A 17,690-nucleotide genomic window follows, 5' to 3' on the forward strand; every position below is an offset into this window, starting at 1 on the left:
TCCTGTAGGGTGTTATAGGGAGAGAAGGGCCATATAGGAACCCTATTTGCATCCTGTAGGGTGTTATAGGGAAAGGAAGATCATATAGGAGCCCTGTTTGTATCCTGTAGGGTGTTATAGGGAGAGGAGGGCCATATAGGAATCCTATTTGTGTCCTGTAGGGTGTTATAGGGAAAGGAGAGCCATACAGGAACCCTATATATGTCCTGTTGGAATTCTATGGGTGTAGAAAGGCCATATAGTAACCCTATATGTGTTCTGTAGGGAGGATATAAGTAAAGCAGGGCCATATGGGAACCCTAAATGTGTCCTACAAGGTGGATAGAGGTGAAAGAGAACCTATAGGAATCCTGTATTTGTCCTGTAGGGTGGATGTAAGTAAAGCACAGCCATATAGGAACCCTATATGTGTCCTTTATGGTGTTAATGGGTAAAAGAGGACCATACAGAAATCCTGTATGTGTTCTGTAGGGACAGTTTAGATCAAGGAAGGAGATACAGGAATCCTATATGTATCTTGTAGGGTGTTAATAGGTAAAGGAGTACCATATATAAGCCCTATATGTATCCTGTTGGGTGGGTGGAGGTGGAGGAGGGCCATATAGGGACTGTTTGGGTCCTGTAAGGTGGATATAGGGATATGGGTAAAGGAGGGCCATATAGAAGCTATGTATGTGCCCTATAGGGTGAGTATAGGCAAAAAAGGACCTTATAGGAACTATGTACGTGCCTTATAGGGTGGGTATAGGTAAAGGAGGGCCATGTAGAAACCCTAAATGTGTCCTTTGAGGGATCTGCAAGTCCAGGAGGGCCATATAAAAGGGCTGTATGTAAAGGAAGGGCCACATAAAAGCCATGTGTGCCCCATAAGGCAGATTTAAGTCGGAGAGGACCGTATATAAACCATATATGTTCCCTGAGGTGAACATAGGAACACTGCAGCCTGATCTGAAAACCATAGACGTGTTTAATAGGACAAGTAGAGGTAGAGAAGGGCGTGTATGTGTCCGTATACATGCAGGAGGCCCTATAGAAGCCATATGTGCATCCCATAATGCAAGTACCAGTAGAGGAGGTCTGTACAGGGGCTCCATAGGGTGGGTATGGGTGCAGGAGGCCCTATAGAAGCCATATACACATCCCATAATGCAAGTACAAGTAGAGGAGGGCTGTAAGGAGCTCCATAGGGTGGGTATGGGTGCAGGAGGCCCTATAGAAGCCATATATACATCCCATAATGCAAGTACAAGTAGAGGAGGGCCGTAAGGGGCTCCATAGGGTGGGTGTGGGTGCAGGAGGCCCTATAGGAGCCATATATACATCCCATAATGCAAGTACAAGTAGAGGAGGGCCGTAAGGAGCTCCATAGGGTGGGTATGGGTGCAGGAGGCCCTATAGAAGCCATATGTGCATCCCATAATGCAAGTACAAGTAGAGGAGGGCCATATAGGGGTTCCATAGGGTGGGTGTGGGTGCAGGAGGCCCTATAGAACCCGTTGCTGTGCCCCATATAGGGGCTATAGGTGGAGTACAGGGGGAGTTCCCCCCAGTTTTTGCTATTTCATCACACGGTCCTCAGGGAGCGTTGCTGTCTGGAGGACCCGGGACTGATTGGTTAATTAGTTAATTAATGAACAGCTGCCTCCTAATGAGCTCAGTCATCTTCCAGGCGCTTTTCCGCTGCCTTTTGGGGGGCTTTTAGGGCCTTTTGGGGGCTTTTTAGGGGCCATTTCTGCCCTGCCGCTGATGTTGCCTACCTTGTAATTAGGTCAGGGCCACCCAAATGAGCTCGGGATTAATTAACACTCGTCCCAAGCACAACAAATTCAGGAAGTGGATGTCAGGTCCCGTGGCTTCGAGCAAATGGTGCTGAAAATTTGGGATTTGGGGTGGATTTCTGCCACTTTGGGGCAAATTCCTGCCACCTTTGGGTGGATTTCTGCCTTTTGCAGCTGATTTTTCCTTTATTTTGTCATTTTTCACCATCTTTGGACAGATGGGTTTTTTTGGGGGCATATTCTGCCATCTTCCAACAGATTTTCACTCTTTTGGAACAAATTTTGCCCCTCTTTGCAATATTCCCCCCCCCAGATTTCCAACCCCATCCAGTTGCCATTGGGGTTTGCATTCTGCATCCACCTGTGTGCCATATTCAGCCCAGCTCCACTGGTTGGGGTCAGGATTTAGGGCTGGCGTTGGGTTTTAGGGTCAGGCTTGGGTCTTCATGTTGGGTTTTGGGTTAGGTTTGGGTCTTAAGGTTGGGTTTTAGGGATGGGCTTGGGTTTTGGGGTCAGGTTTTAAGGCCAGCGCCGTGTTTTAAGGTTGGGTTATGAATTAAGGCTGGAGTCAGGTTTGGGGTTGGATGTAAGGCCAGGGTTGGGTTTTGGAGGTAGAATTTAAGACCAGGGCTGGATTTCGGGTTAGGGTTGAGTTTTAAGGACAGCATGGAAAGCCAGGGTTGGGTTTAGGGTCAGAATTGGATTCTAAGGTCTGATATTAAGGCCAGGGTAAGGTTTTAGGGCCCAAATTTAAGGCCAGGGTTGGATTTTAGGGTCAGATAGGGTTGGGTTCAAGGCCAGGGTTGGGTTTTAGAGTCATGATTTCAGGCTGGGGTCAGGTTTAGGGTTGGGTTTTAGGGTCAGATAAAGCCAGGCTCCAGCTTTTGGGTCACAGCCGTGTTTTAAGGCCGAGGTCAGGTTTGAGGGCCAGAACTTGAGGCCTTGGTCAGGTTTGACCTTCAGTTCTTCGAGCACAGCTCCGCGTTGATCCCATCCTCCTCTTTCACCCCACAGGGAAGATGGGGAGCTGGAGGAGGGCGAGCTGGAGGACGACGGTGCCGAGGAAACCCCGGAGCCACGGCCCACGCGGAGCCGCAGGGAGAAGGGAGAGCGGCACGGCAGCGACTCGGATGGGGAGCGGTCGCACCGACGCGGCAAGCGGAAACGGCGTAAGGAGCGCGAGAAGGAGAAGAGGAGAGCCAAGAAGAAGAGGAAATCCAAGCACAAGGTGAGCCGGGCCTCAGAAATGCCCTTCAGTGGGTCTCTACGTCTTCAAAAACGCTCTTGGTGGGATCCTGCGTCTTCAGAAATGGCATTCGTGGGGCCCTACGTCTTCAAAAACGCCCTTTGTGCGTCCCTACATCTTCAGAATTGCCCTTTCTAAGTCTCCACATCCTCAAAAATGAGCTTCATTGGTCCCTACGTCTTCAAAAACGCCCTCTGTTGGGTTCCTGTGTCTTCAAAAATGGCATTTGTGGGTTCCTACATCTTCACAAATACCCCTTGTTGGCCCCTGTGTCATCAGAAATGCCCTTTGTGGGTCCCTTTGTCCTCAAGAATGGCCTTTATGGATTAAATGCTCAAAAATGACATTCATGGGTCCCTGTGTCCTCAAAAATGCCCTTTATGGTCCTTGCATCTTCTAAAATGACATTTGTGGGTCCCTACATCTTTAAAAGTACCCTTTGTGGGCCCTAAATCTTCAAAAATGCTGTTCCTTCGTCCCGGCGTCCTAAAAGATGCCCTTTTGTGGACCTTAAGTCTTCAAAAATGCTCCTTGTGGATCCCTCCAAAATGAAGTTTGGGATGAATAACATTGGAATTCCTCAAACAAAATGCGGTGGAAGGGAATGGGAGATTTCCCCCCCCGATGAAGATTTGATGCAAGGAGAACCGGGGTCCTAAAAACCCAAAGTTTTCTATAAAAATACCCCAAAAAGCCCACAATGGGGGCTGATGTGTGGTTCCCTCACAGCGACACGCCTCGTCCAGTGATGATTTCTCCGATGACAGCGATGACTCCGACTTCAGCCCTGGAGAGAAGGGGGGGCACCGCCGGTACCGGGACTACAGCCCCCCCTACATCCCTGTGAGTGCTGGGAGAATGGAGTGCGGGCCCCAAACATGGGGAAATTGAGGGGTTTTGTCATTAAAAGGCTTTCAGAGCTGTTCCCAATGGGATCTCAGCAGAGCTCTCAGTGGGATCCTAAAACTGCTCCCAGTGGGATTCTGCCACTATTCCCAATGGGGCTTTCAACACCATTCCCAATGGGATCCCAGCACCGTTCCCAACAAGATCCCATTACTGTTCCCAGTGGGATCCCACCACCATTCCCAATGGGATCCTACCACCAGTCCCATTGGGATCCCACCACTCTTCCTAATGGGGTCTCACATTCATTCCCATTTGGATTCCAGTCCCATTCCATGCAGGATCCCACTACCATTCCCAATGGGATCCCACCACCGCTCCCATTGAGATCCCACCACTGTTCCCAATGGGATCCCATCCTTGTTCTCAACGGGATCCCATCATCGTTCCCAATGGGACCCCAGCCCCATTCCCTGCAGGATCCCACTACCATTCCCAATGGGATCCCATCATCATTCCCAATGGGATCCCACCACCATTCCCAATGGATCCCATCCTTGTTCTCAATGGGATCCCATCATCGTTCCCAATGGGATCCCACCACCATTCCAACAGGATCCCATCCTTGTTCTCAACGGGATCCCATCATCGTTCCCAATGGGATCCCGCCACCATTCCCAATGGATCCCATCCTTGTTCCCAATGGGATCCCATTGAGATCCCACCACCATTCCCAATGGGATCCCATCCTTGTTCTCAACGGGATCCCATCACTGTTCTCAATGGGATCCCAGCCCCATTCCCTGCAGGATCCCACTACCATTCCCAATGGATCCCATCCTTGTTCCCAATGGGACCCCAGCCCCGTTCCCATTCTTCCTCTTCCCCCACAGCCCCACCAACCCTACTCCTCTCACAACGCCCCTATGCAAAAGAAGCCATATTCCAAGATGGAACCCAAAGGCTACGGCTCCTACGAGGACTACGAGGCCGAAGAATATGGCCGCTATGAGGGGGAGGAGGATGAGGATGGGCCGAAGGACGACTACGATGACTTCGCCAAGGAGCTGAACCAGTACCGACGGGCGAAGGAGGGATCGCACCGGGGCCGAGGTACAGAGCTTTTGGGGCTGGAATCTCCCCTCTTTGGTACATTGGGACTGGAAAAAAACACCCCAATTCCATACCCAGACCTCACCCTGTGTCCCACTGCCCCAATTTTCATTATTTTGGGCCAAAATTTGCCACAATCCATCAACTTTTAACATCAGCAATTGACCCAAACCCCACCCTGAGCCCCACTGCCCCAATTTTCATCACTTCGTGCTGAAATCTGCCACAGTCCATCAACAACTGAAACCCCTGTTCCATACCCAAACCCCACCCTGAGCTCCACTGCCCCAGTTTCAATCATTTTGGGCTGAAATCGACCAGAATCTGCCAAGTGATGCCTCCATTCCTTCCCTAGGTGGCCGTGGCCGTGGCCGTGGGTTCCGGGGCCGGGGTCGGGGCTGCATGAGGGGCGGCCGAGGAATGGGACGGGGCAACCGTGGTCGGGGCCGAGGGGATCACATGGAGGATGAGGAGGAGATGTACGAGGAGGAGATGGAGGTGAGTGGTGGGGATGGGGATCTGAGAGGCTGGGACGGTTGTGAGTTACGGGAACGGGAGTGAAAAGGGTTGGGATGGAGTGAAAATGGATGGGAGTGAGATGAAAAGGGATGGGAGGGTGGTGAAAAGGGGTGGGATGGGGATGAAAGTGCTGGAATTGGTGCAAAAAGGGATGAGAATGAGGCTAAAAGCCATGGGAGTGGGGATAGAAGCTCAGGAATGGAGCTGAACGCTCTGGGATTGGGTCTGAAAACTGTAGGATTGGGGACAGAAGCTCAAGAATGGGGATGAAGGCTTTAGTATTGGGATTAAAGCTGTGGGATTGGAATAGAAGCTCAGGAATGAGGCTGAATGCTCTGGGATTGGGTCTGAAAGCTTTGGGATTGGGGATAGAAGCTCAAGAATGGGGATGAGAGCTCTGGGATTGGGGATAGAAGCTCAGGAATGGGGCTGAACGCTCTGGGATTGGGTCTGAAAGCTTTGGGATTGGGGATAGAAGCTCAAGAATGGGGATGAGAGCTCTGGGATTGGGGATAGAAGCTCAGGAACGGGGATGAAGGCTTTAGTATTGGGATTAAAGCTATGGGATTGGGGATAGAAACTCAAGAATGGGGATAAGAGCTCTGGGATTGGGGATAGAAGCTCAGGAATGGGGATGAAGGCTTTGGTATCGGGATTAAAGCTCTGGGACTGGGGATAGAAGCTCAGGAATGGGGATGAAGGCTTTAGTATTGGGATTAAAGCTGTGGGATTGGGATAGAAGCTCAGGAATGAGGCTGAATGCTCTGGGATTGGGTCTGAAAGCTTTGGGATTGGGGATAGAAGCTCAGGAACGGGGATGAAGGCTTTGGTATTGGGATTAAAGCTTTGGGACTGGGGATAGAAGCTCAGGAATGGGGATGAAGGCTTTGGTATTGGGATTAAAGCTTTGGGACTGGGGATAGAAGCTCAGGAATGGGGATGAAGGCTTTGGTATCGGGATTAAAGCTCTGGGATTGGGGATAGAAGCTCAGGAATGGGGATTAAAGCTCTGGGATTGGATATAGAAGCTTAAAAATGGGGATGAGGCTCTGGGAGTGGGATTAAATCTGTGGGATCTCTGCACCCCGCAGTACGGTGACCCTGAGGATCCTGGTGGCCCCGATGATGACTACGAGGACTACAGCAGCAAGGAGCCGGGCCAGTACCGCCGCAACAAGGACGGGCGCGGGCGCGGTGAGCCCCCAGCCCCTCTGAGCCCCCTCCCCTGAGCACCACCGTGGCACTGACGGCCCTTTTCCCCCTTTTTTAGGCTTAAATCGGGGTCGCGGCCGCGGTCCCAGGGGCAGAGGGAACAAAGGGATGGGCCGAGGCCGCGGCCGCGGCAGGATGGCCAAGGGCAGCGCCATGAACGACGACGACGATTACTACGACGAGGACATGGTGAGAAATGCGTGCGTTTTTAATCACTGCCACGTTTCTTTGCACTGCTTCCATCCAGCTGTCGTCCAGGAGTTGAGGAGGAGGGGCCCACGTGTCCCCAAAATGCTCCCATGGGACCCAAGGGTGCACAAGCAGTGATGGTTCCTCTCTGCAGTTCCCACAGTTTGTTCTTCTTGTGCTGTGTTTCATCTTTCACCTTCTGTACTTCTCACATTCTGTGTTCCCATTTCTCCCACGTTCCATATTTCCACCGTGCTACGTTGGGTATTTCCCATGTTTCCTATATCTCGTGTTCTGTACTTCCCACATATTTCACATTCCTCATATTATGTTCCATATTTCTCATATGTCCCACGTTCCCCTTATTTCCTGTTCTGTATTTCCCACATTTCCCATGGTTTATGCTCCACCTGTCCCACGTTTCCCACATTCCACACCTCCCACATCCCCCACGTTTCCCCTTATTTCCCATTCTCCGCTGCCGTGCCTCAGAGTCGCCTTCCTGCCCCATTTTTGTGCCCTTTGCCCTGTGATGCACAGTGCTCCCACTTCTCCCCTCCTTTCCTGACCCCCCCAGGATGGTGGAGGTGGCAATTACCGCCGCGGGGACCACGACAAAACCCACCCTCCTGCAGACAAGAAGGGCAAAGTCATCTGCAAATACTTCGTGGAGGGCCGCTGCACCTGGGTGAGCCTCAACCCCACAGCACTCACACTTCTGTCCCCCAAACCCACCTCTATAGCACCTCATTTCCCCCAAACCCACCTCTAAAGCACCCAGTTCCCCCCAGATCCACCTCTATAGCACCTCATTTCCCCCAAACCCATCTCTGAAGCACCCAGTTCCCCCCAGATCCACCTCTGTAACACCTCATTTCCCCCAAACCCACCTCTAAAGCACCCAATTCCCCCAAACCCACCTCTATAGCACCTCATTTCCCCCAAACCCACCTCTAAAGCACCCAATTCCCCCAAACCCACCTCTATAGCACCTCATTTCCCCCAAACCCACCTCTGAAGCACCCAGTTCCCCCCAGATCCACCTCTGTAGCACCTCATTTCCCCCAAACCCACCTCTAAAGCACCCAATTCCCCCCAGATCCACCTCTGTAGCACCTCATTTCCCCCAAACCCATCTCTGAAGCACCCAGTTCCCCCCAGATCCACCTCTCTAGCACCTCATTTCCCCCAAACCCACCTCTAAAGCACCCAATTCCCCCCAGATCCACCTCTATAGCACCTCATTTCCCCCAAATCCTCTTCCATAGCACCCAATTTCCCCCCAAATCCACCTCTGTAACACCTCACTGCCCCCAGATTCTCTGCAGTAATCCCTTCTTTACTCCAGAATTGCTGCTGCAATGACATTTCCCCCAAATCCATCTCTGTGACAGCCAGCTTCCACCAAATTCTTTACCCTAAACCCACCTCTGTAACACCCTATTCCCCTAAATTCTCTGCCACAATCTCTTCTTTACTCCAAACCCACTGCTACAATGACTTGTTTTCCCCAAATCCACCTCTATAACACCTAATTTCCCCCAAATTCTCTGCTGCAATCCTTTCCTTACCCCAAATCCACCCAATGACCCCTCATTTCCCCCAAGTCCACCTCTAAAATGCCCCATTTCCCCTCAGTCTACCCTTTAACTCCTTGTTTCCCCCAACTCCTTCTCTATAACCCTTCATTTCCTCCCCAAATCCACCTCTAAAATATCCAGTTTCTCCCAAATACAGTCATTAACTCCTCATTTTCCCAAATGCAGCTCAGTGATGCCCCATTTCCCCCAAATTCACCTTTATAATACCCCACTTCCCCACAGATCTATCTCTATAACCCCTCATTTCCCCCCAAATCCACCTCTATTCTACACTATTCCCCCTAGTTCTCTGCCAGAATCTCTTCTTTATTCCAAACCCACCTCTATAACCCCCCATCCCTCAAATCCACCTCTACGACACCCAATTTCCCCCAAATTCTCTGCTGTAATCCCTTCTTTATCCCAAACCCACTGCTACGACGACTTGTTTCCCCCACATCCACCTCTGTAGCATCCCATTTCCCCCCCAGTACCCCTCTGTACCACCTCATTTCTCCCAAACCTAATGCCACAACGCCTCGTTTCCCCCAAATACACCTTTCTGATGCTTCACTTTCCCCAAATCCACAGCATCAAGATGATTTTGACCAAATCCAACGCTGTCACACCAAATCTCCCCCCAATCCAGCACTGGAACACCCAGCTTCCCCCAAATCCACTGCTTTACCCCCTCCCTTCCCCCATATCCCCCCTACCAATGCCTGAGGGCTTTATTGGGGGTGAATTTTTGAGCTCTTTTCCCAATGTTCCCCCCTTCCCTCCTCCAGGGTGAGCACTGCAACTTCAGCCACGACATTGAGCTGCCCAAAAAGAGAGAACTCTGCAAGTTCTACATCACTGGGTACTGTGCAAGGGCAGAGAACTGCCCCTACATGCATGATATCCTTGGCAATGGGGGCAGAAAGAGGGCAGGACAGCAAAGGAGGCACCCGAAAGCCGCAAGGAACAGCCAGAAGGAGGGCGAAAAAGGCAGAAGGAGGCAAAAAAAGGCCAAAAGAGCGGGAAAAAAAAGCAAAAGGAGGGCAAAAAAAGGGAGGAGGAGGGCCAAAAAAAAGATCAAAAGGAGGCTTGGGGGAATTCTAGCCAAATTTTGGCCCAGTTTGGGGTATTTCTGCCCCAATTTTGGCACAGTAGGCACCAACAACCCCACGTTTTGAACTTTGGATCCATGAGAAATGAGGTTTGTATACTGCCAGTGGAACGGAATGGAGTTTGGGGAGTGATTCTAGCCAGATCTGCACACCCAAATCCCACTCACTGAGCCCCCTTGCAGCTCCCTCCTCATTATCCCCTAATGATCTTCTCCTTAACGAGCCCACGTGACTTCCCCTGCAAGCTCTTCCACACCACGGGCAACTGCATCAACGGCGATGACTGCATGTTCTCCCACGCGCCGCTGACCGAGGAGACACGAGAGCTGCTGGACAAGGTACCCAACCACCCCCCTCCAAAAAAACACCACCCTCATTTTCCCCCAATCCTCCTTTTTTGCCTCCCAAACCCTCGTTCTTTCCTTTTGCAGATGCTCCAAGACGATGCGGAAGCGGGCGCCGAGGATGAGAAAGAAGTGGAGGAGCTGAAGAAACAAGGCATCAACCCGCTGCCCAAACCTCCCCCCGGCGTGGGGCTGCTCCCCACACCCCCCAGACCCCCCGCTCCCCCTTCCCCCAATGGAAGAGCCATGCCTGGAGGTCCCCCCGTGCCCCCCATGCCCCCTCCGGGGCCGCAGATGCCCCCCCCGATGCACGAGCCTCTGTCCCCCCAGCAGCAGGAGATGTACAAGAAGATCCCGTCTCTCTTTGAGATCGTGGTGCGGCCCACGGGGCAGCTGGCTGAGAAACTGGGGGTCAGGTAGGTGCCCCCTCCATCCCTGGAGGGGGAGATGGGAGTTTCAGGTGGGAATGTGAAGGGTTTAAGGGTGGGGAATGGGGATTTGGGGGGAAAAGTGGGGGTCTAGGGGGAGAAATCGGCATCTGGGAAGGAATAATGGGGGGATGGGGAGGAAAGTGAGAGTTTGGGGGGGGAGATGGAGGATTTGGAGGGGGGAAACGGGGGTTTTGGTTGGAAAAAATGGGGACTTGAGTGGGAGGAAATAGGGATTTGGGGTGGAAAAATGGGATGTGAAGTGAAAAGATGGGGGTTTGGGGTGGGAAAATGGAGGTTTGGATGGGAAACTGGGGATGTGGGGGGGAAAAGGAGGATTTTAGGGGTGTTGATGCATTCCAGACGCATACATCTTCTCTTGAAGGCACCCAGGGGTGGGAAAATGGGGATTTGGGGCTGAAAAGGGGAGATTTGGGGCTGAAAGGGGGAGATTTAGGGCTGAAAAATGAGGATTTACAGTTGAAGAATGAGGATGTGGGGCTGAGAAGTGCAGACTTGGGGTGGAAAATGGGGATTTGGGGGTCAGTACTCCTCTCTAAGCCGTGTTTTCTCCTCCTGCAGGCACCCAGGGCCCCCCCCACCCCGCTTTCCCGGTCCTGGAGGACCCCCAGGCCCCATGGGCGGCCCCATGCACCCCGATATGCACCCTGACATGCATCCCGACATGCATCCCGACATGCATCCCGACATGCACCCCGACATGCACCCCGATATGCATCCTGACATGCACCCTGACATGCATCCCGACATGCACCCCGATATGCACCCTGATATGCATCCTGATATGCACCCCGACATGCATCCCGACATGCACCCCGACATGCCCATGGGGCCGGGCCCCCCCATGATGCCCTACAGCCCTGAGGGGTCCCCCCACGGTGCCCTCCTGCCCCCCGGCGCCGGCCCCCCCCAGGGATACTATGATGGATTCTATGGACCCCCCCCGGAGGGGATGGAGATGGAGCACGGAGCCATGGGGGGACCAGGTATGTGTGCCCCGATCTGGGGCTTTTTGGTCCCGAATCCACCTCTCTAACACCTCGTTTTCCCCCACATCCATGCCTATAACACCCCCCTTACCCCCAAATCCACCTCTGTAACCCCTCATCTCCCCCACATCTATCTCTACGGCCCCTCATTTCCCCCAGATACACCCCTTCACCCTCATTTCCCCCAAATCCACCTCTCTAATGCCCTGTTTTCCCCCAAATCCAGCACTAAAACACGCCATTTCACCTAAACATACCCAGTAACCTCTTACTACCCTCCAAATCCACCCCTGTAATGCCCCGTTCTCCCAAAATACACTCAGTAACCCCCCATTTCCCCAAATCCGCTTCTAAAACACCCCATTTTCCCCCCAAATCCAGCTAATAACCCCTCATTTTCCCCAAATCCACCTCTATATCACCTCAATTCCCGCTGTATCCACCCAATGACCCTCCATTTCCCCCCAAAGCCACCTTTTAACCTCTCATTTCCCCCAAATCCACCTCTAATATGCTCTGTTTCCCCCCAAATACACCCAATAACCCCTCATTTCCCCAAGTCCACTTCTGTAATGCCCCCTTTATCCCCAAATCCACTTTGTAACCTCTCATTTCTCCCAAATCCATTTCTAAAACATCCCATTTGCCTCCAAAAACACCCTTTAACCCTTCATTTCCCCTAAATCCACCTCTATAACTCCCTATTTCCCCCAAATCTGCCTCTAAAATACCCCTTTTCCCCCCAAATACACCCCATAAACCCTCATTACCCCCAAAATCTACTCTTACAATGCCCCATTTCCCTCCAACCCCCTCCTTTAACCCCTCAATTCCCCCATATCCACCCCAAAAACATCCCTTTTTCCCCAAAATCCACCCAATTAACCCCTCAATTCCCCAAATCCACCCCCAAAACACCCCTTTTTCCCTCCCAAATCCACGCAGTAACCCCTCGTTTCCCTCATATCCATCCCCAAAACATCCCTTTTTCCCCCAAGTCCACCCTATCACTCCCCATTTCCCCCAAATCCACCCAGTAACCCCTCATTTTCCCCCAAGATCCACCCTATAACTCCCCATTCCCCAAATCCACCCAATAACCCCTCATTTCCCCCCAAGTCCACCCAATAATCCCTCATTTTCCTCCAAGATCCACCCTATAACTCCCCATTCCCCCAAATCCACCCAATAACCCCTCATTTCCCCCCAAGTCCACCCAATAATCCCTCATTTTCCCCCAAGATCCACCCTATAACTCCCCATTCCCCCAAATCCACCCAATAACCCCTCATTTTCCCCCAAAGTCCACCCTATAACTCCCCATTCCCCCAAATCCACCCAATAACCCCCCATTTTCCCCCAAGATCCACCCTATAACTCCCCATTCCCCCAAATCCACCCAATAACCCCTCATTTTCCCCCCAAGTCCACCCTATAACTCCCCATTCCCCCAAATCCACCCAATAACCCCTCATTTTCCCCCCAAGTCCACCCTATAACTCCCCATTCCCCCAAATCCACCCAATAACCCCTCATTTTCCCCCAAGATCCACCCTATAACTCCCCATTCCCCCAAATCCACCCAATAACCCCTCATTTCCCCCCAAGTCCACCCTATAACTCCCCATTCCCCCAAATCCACCCAATAACCCCTCATTTTCCTCCAAGATCCACCCTATAACTCCCCATTCCCCCAAATCCACCCAATAACCCCTCATTTCCCCCAAGATCCACCCTATAACTCCCCATTTCCCCCAAATCCACCCAATAACCCCTCATTTTCCCCCAAGATCCACCCTATAACTCCTCATTTCCCCCAAATCCACCCAATAACCCCTCATTTTCCCCCAAAGTCCACCCTATAACTCCCCATTCCCCCAAATCCACCCAATAACCCCCCATTTTCCCCCAAGATCCACCCTATAACTCCCCATTCCCCCAAATCCACCCAATAACCCCTCATTTTCCCCCAAGATCCACCCTATAACTCCCCATTCCCCCAAATCCACCCAATAACCCCTCATTTTCCCCCCAAGTCCACCCTATAACTCCCCATTCCCCCAAATCCACCCAATAACCCCTCATTTTCCCCCAAGATCCACCCTATAACTCCCCATTCCCCCAAATCCACCCAATAACCCCTCATTTTCCCCCAAGATCCACCCTATAACTCCCCATTCCCCCAAATCCACCCAATAACCCCTCATTTTCCCCCAAAGTCCACCCTATAACTCCCCATTCCCCCAAATCCACCCAATAACCCCCCATTTTCCCCCAAGATCCACCCTATAACTCCCCATTCCCCCAAATCCACCCAATAACCCCCCATTTTCCCCCAAGATCCACCCTATAACTCCCCATTCCCCCAAATCCACCCAATAACCCCTCATTTTCCCCCCAAGATCCACCCTATCACTCCCCATTCCCCCAAATCCACCCAATAACCCCTCATTTTCCCCCCAAGTCCACCCTATCACTCCCCATTCCCCCAAATCCACCCAATAACCCCTCATTTTCCCCCCAAGTCCACCCTACAACTCCCCATTCCCCCAAATCCACCCAATAACCCCTCATTTTCCCCCCAAGATCCACCCTATAACTCCCCATTCCCCCAAATCCACCCAGTAACCCCTCATTTTCCCCCCAAGTCCACCCTATAACTCCCCATTCCCCCAAATCCACCCAATAACCCCTCATTTTCCCCCAAGATCCACCCTATAACTCCCCATTCCCCCAAATCCACCCAATAACCCCTCATTTTCCCCCAAGATCCACCCTATCACTCCCCATTCCCCCAAATCCACCCAATAACCCCTCATTTTCCCCCCAAGTCCACCCTATAACTCCCCATTCCCCCAAATCCACCCAATAACCCCTCATTTTCCCCCAAAGTCCACCCTATAACTCCCCATTCCCCCAAATCCACCCAATAACCCCTCATTTTCCCCCAAAGTCCACCCTATCACTCCCCATTTCCCCAAATCCACCCAATAACCCCTCATTTTCCCCCAAGATCCACCCTATAACTCCCCATTTCCCCCAAATCCACCCAATAACCCCTCATTTTCCCCCAAGATCCACCCTATAACTCCTCATTCCCCCAAATCCACCCAATAACCCCTCATTTTCCCCCAAGATCCACCCTATCACTCCCCATTCCCCCAAATCCACCCAATAACCCCTCATTTCCCCCCAAGTCCACCCTATAACTCCCCATTCCCCCCAAATCCACCCAATAACCCCTCATTTTCCCCCCAAGTCCACCCTATAACTCCCCATTCCCCCAAATCCACCCAATAACCCCTCATTTTCCCCCAAGATCCACCCTATAACTCCCTATTTCCCCCAAATCCACCCCCAACTCCTAATCTCCCCCCAATCCACCCTCCCCCCTCCCACCCACCTCCCCCTCCACTCACCCTCTCCTTCTCCCCGCAGACCCCTACGCTCCCTATGAGGACATGGAAGGACCCCCCCCCGGCAGCCACCTGTACCCAGACCCCCCCCCTGAGCACGACCCCGAGGATCCCCCCCCCGTCCCCGATTTCCTCCCCTCGGCGCAGCGCGCGCTGTTCCTCCGCATCCGCCACAAACAGCGCGAGGAAGAGGAGCGGGCACGAAGGCTGGCGGAGGGGGGGCGGCCCGAGAGGGACCCCGAGGAGGGTGAGTGGGGTCTGAGGGGCTTGGGGAGGCTTGGGGGGGGATATGCTGCTTTTTTGGGGTCTTTGAGGGGAATCTGAGCTCCCTGGGGGGTTTTGGGGTGGGCTCGGGGGTACGGAGTGTTTTGATGATAAATAGGAGGGTTTTGGGTGGGTCTGGGGACTCGGGGGGGGGGGGGGGGGGGGGGGGGGCGCTGCATTTTGAGGTGAGTTTGGGGACGTTGGAGCAATGGAGTGGCTTTAGGGTGGGAGAGTCTGGGGGGGGCACTGGATTTTGGGGTGAGGGGTGGGGGGTTTTGGGGTGGGCTCGGGGGTACGGAGTGTTTTGATGATAAATAGGAGGGTTTTGGGGTGGGTTTGGGGGCTTTAGGGGTGGGGTTGGGGTTTTGGGGTGGGCTTGGGGAGTTTAAGGAAGAAGGCAGTGGATTTTGGGTTCAGTTGGGGGCAAATTTGAGCCATTTGGGGGGGAGTCAGGGGACTAATTGGGAGAACGCTGCATTTTGAGGTGGGTTTGGGGGACGTTGGAGTAATGGTGGTGGCTTTGGGGTAGGATTGTCTGGGGGGGGGGCACTGGATTTTGGGGTGGGTTTGGGGACATTTGAGCACTTGGGGCTTCGTTTGGTGAAATCAGAGCTCTTTGGGACAGATGATCGGGGAAGGCACCAAATGTTGGGGTTCATTTGGTGACATTTGAAACCCCCTCCTCCCCTCCTCATTAACACCACCCTAACGACCCCCCCCAGGTGACGCTGCCCTGTGGTACTCCAGCGATGAGGATGAGGGTGGCAGCGTCTCGTCCATCCTGCGCACCCTCAGGCAGCAGAGCGGCGCTTTGGGGCCCCCCCACCCCTCTATGGGCTGCCCCCTGGTTCCATGGGGCCGCCCCACACCGCGGACCCCCGGTTGCAGAAAGCAGCGGCGTCGGGGGGTGGGGGGCGGCCGGCAGACCCCCGGCTGCGGGACCCCCGCTTGGCACGGCACAACAAAACGGAGCGCCTCACCTCAAAACGGAGGATTATCCCAAAACGGACCCTAATTATCCCAAAACGGAGACGGATTATCCCAAAATGGAGGCGGATTATCCAAAATGGATCCCCACAATCCCAAAACGGACCCTTCTCACCCCAAACGGACTCCCTCCCCCCAAATCCCGCCTCCCCGACGAGGAGGACGACGCCGATCCGAACGTTCCCTACGGGACCGCCCCGTTGTCATCCCTCTGGAGCCGCCGCCGGGGCAGCCGCCTCGGGACCCCCGCTGTCACCGGCACCGTTTTGTCCCCGCGCCGCGGGACGTCGCCCTCACCAAGCCCGCCTTCGCCCGCATGGTGCTGTGGAGCCCCGAGGATCTCCTCCCTCTGCCCATCCCCGTGCAGGACGTCACCGTAACGCCCGGCGGAGACCCCAGGCTGCACCGCGCCGACCCCCGGCACCGCGCGCTCCCGACCGATCCCGGCGTCACCACAGAACCTTCCTCCAAGCTGCCGGATTTCGAGCTGTTATCCCGCATCCTACAGACGGTGAGCGCGGGCGGCGGTGACAGAACAGGCGACGCCACAGGTGACAAACAACCGGGTGACAAAACCGCCGGGCCGGGCGACGCGTTCCCCCGCTCCCGCTGACAAACCCGCGGGCGCTGGCGACAAACCTGCCGATAAACCAGGTGGCACCGAGCGTCCCAGCGACCCCCGTGTGCGCAAACCCCCGTCGGACCCCCGGCTGCAGAAAGCTGCAGCCAAAGCCCCGGAGCTCGGTGAGTCGGGTGACGATGCGGGCGATGCTGCGGGTGACGCTGGGACCCCCTTGGCACCCTACGACCCGCGGCTGAGCCGTGGCGCGGCGCAGAGCCGCGTGCTGAGCGCCATCAGTCTGTACGACCCGCGGGCGCCGCCGGCTGGGGACGGCGTGGGGGGACGTGGGAAGGATCAGCCCTACAGCCGCCGATCGCCGCTGGCGGAACCGGCGCAGGATCGCTACAACAGCTACAACAGACCACGGCCAAGGGGCACGGCTGGGAACAGTGGGAGCAGCGCGGCCCCGGAGGGCACAGAGCAGGATGAGACGGACAGCACTGCGTCACTCAAAGATGTCTTCAAGGGCTTCGACCCCACGGCGTCACCCTTCGGGCAGTAGCGGTGGTTGTTGGGCTGCCGTGGGGGCCGTTGGGCTGTGATGGAGGTCGTTGGGCTGGAGCGGCAGTTGTTGGGCCCTAATGGGGGTTTGCTGGGCTGTGATGGAGTGCTGTTGGGCTGTGATGGTGGCTGCTGGGTTGTGATGGGGGCTTTTGGGTTGTCATGGGGGCTGCTGGGCTCTAATGGGGGTTGGTTGGGCTGTAATGGAGGTTGTTGGGCTGGAGCGCTGGCTATTGGGCTGCAGTGGCAGTTGTTGGGCTGTGGTGGGGGTCATTGGGCCCTGATGGGGGTTGTTGGGCTGTGATGGTGGCTGTAATGAGGATCGTTGGGCCCTAATGGGGGTTGGTGGGCTGTGATGGGGGTCATTGGGCCCTAATGGGGGTTGTTGGACTGTGATGGCGGCTGTTGGGTCCTAATGGGGGTTGTTGGGCTGTAATGAGGATTGTTGGGCCCTAATGGGGGTTGTTGGGCTGTAATGGGGGTCATTGGGCCCTAATGGGGGTTGTTGGGCTGTGATGGTGGT

The 17,690-nt window shown here is 54.1% G+C and overlaps 1 protein-coding gene across 1 annotated transcript; it reads left to right on the plus strand.

Annotated features, from left to right (window-relative positions):
* Positions 1-2,792: 2,792 nt before the first annotated feature.
* Positions 2,793-17,168, plus strand: LOC306957746 (zinc finger CCCH domain-containing protein 4-like; the record flags this gene model as incomplete). The annotated part of the gene is given in 16 exon segments (XM_079551215.1): positions 2,793-3,006; positions 3,754-3,867; positions 4,764-4,983; positions 5,339-5,481; positions 6,594-6,696; positions 6,773-6,903; positions 7,481-7,591; positions 9,272-9,383; positions 9,824-9,933; positions 10,027-10,355; positions 10,950-11,374; positions 14,816-15,040; positions 15,780-15,866; positions 15,869-16,008; positions 16,262-16,595; positions 16,699-17,168. Coding segments are annotated over 16 exon segments (3,268 nt in total), but the record flags the coding sequence as incomplete, so codon positions are not given.
* Between the last annotated feature and the right edge of the window lie 522 nt (positions 17,169-17,690).

This window comes from Tetrao urogallus (assembly GCF_951394365.1).
Source record: "Tetrao urogallus genome assembly, contig: scaffold_258, whole genome shotgun sequence".
NCBI classification, from domain to species: Eukaryota; Metazoa; Chordata; class Aves; order Galliformes; family Phasianidae; genus Tetrao; species Tetrao urogallus.